At 28.0% G+C, this 5916-nt stretch overlaps 1 protein-coding gene across 1 annotated transcript in view; it reads left to right on the forward strand.

The window, feature by feature from the left end:
• The window catches only part of LOC107632367 (UDP-xylose transporter 1-like), a 4689-nt gene extending 3371 nt beyond the window's left edge, over positions 1 to 1318 (forward strand). Inside the window, exons 7-8 of the mRNA XM_016336055.2 lie at positions 118 to 394; positions 706 to 1318. Coding sequence (XP_016191541.2) covers positions 118 to 394; positions 706 to 797 — 369 coding nt within the window. The 3' untranslated portion in view covers positions 798 to 1318. The remainder of the gene's footprint in view (positions 1 to 117; positions 395 to 705) is intronic.

Consider the following 5916-nt stretch of genomic DNA (forward strand, 5'->3'; position numbering starts at 1 on the left):
AAATTTTTTTTTATATAAAAATATATTATTTTATTATATCCGATTGAATTTCGATTAAACTTATGTTGAATCAAATTTTTGGGGATATTTGACCTAATTAATTTCTTTTTTTTTCAGGTATTCATAGTATTATCTTGTATAATAGCTGTATCAGTAAACTTCAGCACATTTCTAGTGATTGGAAAAACATCACCAGTAACCTATCAAGTTCTAGGGCATCTCAAGACTTGCCTTGTTCTTGGAGTTGGCTACTTAATATTAAAGGACCCTTTCACTTTTAGAAACATCATTGGCATTCTTGTTGCCATTTTTGGTATGGCCTTGTACTCTTATTTCTGCATTCAAGACAATACAAACAAACAATCAATCAATGGATCCTCCATTGCCATCTCAGGTCACACTCTCTTTTCTTTCTTCACTTTCTTTTTTTTTTTTAATTATGATCTCCTTATTGTTTATTATTGTGTTTGGTAAGTGTTTTAAAAGATGAGAAAAAAAATAGAATTAAAAAAATTAATGTTTTCATAATTACCCATCTATATCTGATTTTACAACAAATATATTATCTATATACCTCTTTGTGATATGAAATAGCTAGCTAGATTAAATTCAGTTAATATAATTTTTATTAATGTAAATTCTTTTTTATATATATGTTCATGATGTTTGTAATAATTTGTTTATTTATTACATTATTCTTTACAGGTAAAAGGCAAAGACGATCAGCACTTTTATTAAACGAACAAAAAGAGAATAATGAGCCCCTGAAATCAATAAGCAAAGACTCTGTTGTATAAAAATTAAGAAGAAACATGCTCTTTTAGGTTGTGTTTGGAACGAAGACTGAGATTAAGATTGAAAATTTAAGGTTGAGAGACAGAGACTAAAAGATAAAGATTAAAGCTTATCTTAGTATTATATTTAGTTTAAGATAAATATGGAGATTAAAAAATAAATTTAAAAATTGAAAAGTTAAATTAGAATATTTTAAAAAAAAATATTATTAAAACTTTAATCTTTATCTCTAAAAATTTTAGTCTCCTATATTCCTACTTTTTAGAGGTACTAAAGGAACTAAAATTTTGTGTCTCGAAACTAAAATTTTAATTACAATATATCTAATTACAAAACCCAATATTAAATTTCAGTCCTCAATCTATTAGTGCCTGAAAACAAACCTTGCTTTGTAACTTTAGTGTAGCTCACTGAATTACTCTTATTAATAATGTATATGTTATATATAACACACCCAAAGTAGTATTAAACTATGAATGAAATTGTTATCTTATTTTAATGGAAAGTTTAAAGTTTAGAGTTACTCCAATTATTGTGCTTCTATACTATTCATTATTCTCAATACCTTAGCCACAGATAGATATACAATTTTGCATTTTCAACAAATAAAAAAAAAAGGAGAGGATGGATTTGCACATGCTATTGTTTTATTTAGTTTATATTTCCATGCATTGTTTATGGAGAAATACTTCATATGATTGAGTATTTATCAATTTAGACATGAAAGGTTCCTCTCACAGCAGAATAAGTTATAATTTTTATCCATAAAAATCCAAAATACTTATAAATGACAAAACTATTTCTATATTAATAAAAGATGATCCCTGTATTATAAATGTATCCAAATGAATTTAAATATTAATTTTATTTATAGATAAATTTATTAATATTTTTAATTTTTATATATAAAAACAATAATTTACTCTTAATAGAATGAAAAAATAAACTAAATTGTAGAGTGTTAAATCTCAACTAAACCTAAATTGTCACAACTATTAAGACCATTCAAAATCAATTTTCCATTGTACACCAATTTTCCCATTATTCTCTGTTTTTTAATTTACTTAAAAAAATTATTGAAAAGCTATTTAGTTTGAGATTATAAAACAAACTTTTTTTTACTTTTCACGATGGACTAATGAGCTAACTACTAAACCAACTTAACTTTGTATGCAACCAAAATTGAGATGCAAATTAAACAGCCCCTTATCTTCTGAGGAACTTTGTAGTATAATTTAATATTATTCTCTTAAGGAATAAAATAAATATTGTATTATGCTCAATTAAACTTCAAATTAAAGTACTATTACTACCTTGATCAAATGGCTTGATGATAATTAATATACCACGCTACTATTTGATACTATCCTTCTTCGTATGATTTAATTTGGGTATGGTCAACTTGCCAATTAGAATATGCCAGCTATCATGTCATGAGAATTTATTTTATCCATTATTATGACATTCTTATTCTTTAATTTTTCTCTTAGTTGTGCTCTATTATTATGCAACAATATCATTTGGCAGACATGTAGAATAATGCCCTTTAGCTAAATAAATTAGCTTGATCAATAATCTATTAAGAATCTCTGCCTTTATAAATAGAAAAAAAAAAAAAAATGCATATCAAAAATCAAGGATTTTTGAGTCTTGGTGGGTTATGTATGAGAGAAGAAAATCAAAATTTTGATTATTATCGAAAGATTCGAGACTTCGAAATAAAAGAGGCTCTAAAGCGGATGAAAAATGGTAGGGTAGTAGGACCCGATAATATTCCGATTGAAGTTTAGAAGGGCTTTAGAGAGAAAGACGTCAGTTGGTTAACCAAGTTTTTTAATGAGATTTTAAGGTCTAAGAAGATGCCAGATGAGTGGAGAAAGAACACCTTGATACCTATCTACAAGAATAAAGGGAATATATAAAGTTGCGAAAACTATAGAGGGATCAAGTTCATGAGCCATACCATGAAATTATGGAAAATAGTGATAAAACGGAGGTTGAGACAAGAGACACAAGTAACAGAGAACCAATTTGGTTTTATGCTAGACAGATCCACCACTGAAGCTATATACCTGTTAAAAAGAATTATAGAGAGGTATCATCATAGTAATAAAAAGGATCTACATATGATGTTTATTGATTTGGAAAAAGCGTATGATAAAGTGCCAATGGAGGTCTTATGGAATGTTTTAGAAAATAAGAGAATAAGGATCGCATATATATGATGGGGCTACAACTAGTGTGAAGACTCAGGGTGGTGTGACAGAGGAATTTCCTATCAGTATAGGATTACACCAGGGATCATCCTTAAATCCATACATTTTCACATTAGTCTTGAAAGTACTCACAGAGCATATCCAAAAGCCTGTATCATGGTGCATACTTTTTGCCAATGATATCGTCCTTATGGGAGAGTCAAGAGAAGATCTAAATAAGAAGTTGTAGTTACGGAGAGAAGCTCTAGAAGTGTATGGTCTGCGCATAAGCCGCAGTAAGATGGAATATATGGAATATAAGTTCGGCATGCGAAGGAAAAACCCTAATATAAAGGTGAAGATTGGAGATAACATCATACGAAAAGTTAAGAGTTTTAAGTATCTTGAGTGCATCATACAGGATAATGAAGATATTGAATAGGATGTAAATCATAGGTTCTAAGCAGGTTGGTCTAAATGGCGGAGTGCATTTGGTTTTATATGTGACAAAAAAGTGCATTTGAAACTTAAAGGTAAATTTTATCGCACTGCTATCAGACCGGCTATGCTTTATGGTACAGAGTGTTGGGCGGTCAAAGGGGGCACGAACATAAGCTAAGTGTGGCAAAGATGAAGATATTGAGATGGATGGGTGGTTATACACGATTGGATAAAATAAGGAATGAAGATATAAGAGAGAGAAAGTTGGAGTAGCATCTATTGTGGAAAAGGTGGTAGAATTGCGTCTCAGGTGGTTCGGATATGTGAGAAAAAGACCGACAGAACACCTAGTCAGAAAGGTGGATGAGATGGAAGATGGATAATGGGTGAAAGGCAGAGGAAGACCTTTGAAGACAATCCATGAGGTGGTCAAACGAGATCTACATGTAAACAGTATTTCTATTAATATGATACATAATAGAGCTCAATGACATCGTTTGATTCATGTATCCGATCCCACCTAGTGAGACAAGATTTTGTTGTTGTTGTTATTTGTTTGTATCAAAAATCAAAATAGCAATATATAATTACAAAATCCCATTTTTTCAATAAAATTATAATACACTTTTGCTTATTTCTTCTATTTTAAATTTTAATAGATTTAATTTAAATGTACTAATAATATAAATTATTAATAATTTTTTATACGATTATCTAATCTTATGTGATATCAAAATGAAGGTTCATATTTTATTATAAAAATCAAAATAACAAGAAATATCCAAAAAAAAAAAAAGAAATTCCCATGTATTTGTGATCACACAATGATGTGACTCCTAATGCAAATGAAGTCGTTATCTACATATTCCACTCACTAAATACAAAACTAATCATAATCAGAGTATTAATCACTCTATTATGACTTCATGACTCATTCCACACCTTTTTCTTCTTTTCTTTCTTTGATAGATATAATAATATACTAAATTGTAAAGGACCAAAAAAATAAAAAAGAAAGAAAAGCAGAAGAATACGCGTTGATATGAATTAATTAAAAAATAGTACTACAAATAATAAAGGTAGAAAGTTGAAGGTTGTGATCGATGTCTTGCTTCCGAAGTATTTTATTATTTGGTACATAAAGTCAACATTTTATGCATTATTACTACAAACTTAATTAAGTCCTTAAAATAATTTTTCACGTAGTTATGTATTTGTATTGCTTAGGAAGCAATGGTGGTTGTGACTTGTGAGTATATATACATATACAACATCCAAATGAGTTACACTCCCAAAGCACAAACCAGATAACTTAACTAAATTCTATATTAATAACTTCATTTTTTTTTTCCTAACAATTTTCTTAACAATATTGTTATGATCATTTAAAATGAAATATTCATCCACAACCTTCAAATTAACTCTTATGTTAGAGGAAAAGGTTTTAATTTAAACTAATGTGTCTATATTTGTCATTTTAAAAGACTTTATAGATATTTTTTTTGGAAGCCACTCAGATAAACATGCCTAAAACGTCTTTTTTTAAAGATGTTTTTATATTGTGTTTTAATTGGTTTCTGTATAATTTATTCCGTGTTCCTCATCACATATTATTAAATTTCTCAAAAGATTTTCTTTCCAAAAACACTAAAAAATATTTAATTTGGACTAAAACAAAAAAAGTAATAGATTAACTATTAGATTTTTTTAAAAGATTATTTACATAAAAAATATATCACATTCATAAATATATATATATATATATATAAAACAAGCTCAAGCGTTTAAAAATTTTTATAAATAAAAAAAATAATTAATTTATATTCGTACAATATATAAAATAATTACTATATTATTATTATATAGCTAAGTGGCAAGTAGAGGTTACTTTTGCTCCAAGGTTCTTGGTTCGAGATCTTGTGGAGACATTTTAAAATTTTTTTCAAGCAGACCAGTTTGGTTAGACCGGTTTGCACCGGTTCTTACCAGTTCACACCGATTTTATTCTTTAAACGGTCCAAAGAGTAAACTGAACTGGACTATAATCCAGTTCTAGTCCGGTTCATTAGTTTTCTGGTCGAACCAACCTATCCAGTTCGATTTTTACAACTATGGATATAATAATGGTAATTAAGTTGACCATTCAGTTGTTTTAATGGTAATTAAAATCTAATAATAGTTTATAATAAAAGAAACATTCTTTTGCAATAATGAACCTATAGTAATAGTTAGGGGTGTTCATAGATTAGATCATATCCATATAAATCCACCGTATTTATCCGTATCTGATCTGTAATTTGAGAATATGATCTGATCTGTAAGATGATCGGATTGGATCGAATCGGATCCACACTCTAATCAGATAGAAGTAAATATGTTTAAAAAAGTAAACAAAAAAAATTATTGACTTTTTTTTATAAAAATAAATTTTTTTATATTTTTTATTTTATGGATATATTTGATATCTGATCCAAACATAAAAAGT

The sequence above is a fragment of the Arachis ipaensis genome, chromosome B03 (genome assembly GCF_000816755.2).
Source record: "Arachis ipaensis cultivar K30076 chromosome B03, Araip1.1, whole genome shotgun sequence".
Classification (NCBI taxonomy): Eukaryota; Viridiplantae; Streptophyta; class Magnoliopsida; order Fabales; family Fabaceae; genus Arachis; species Arachis ipaensis.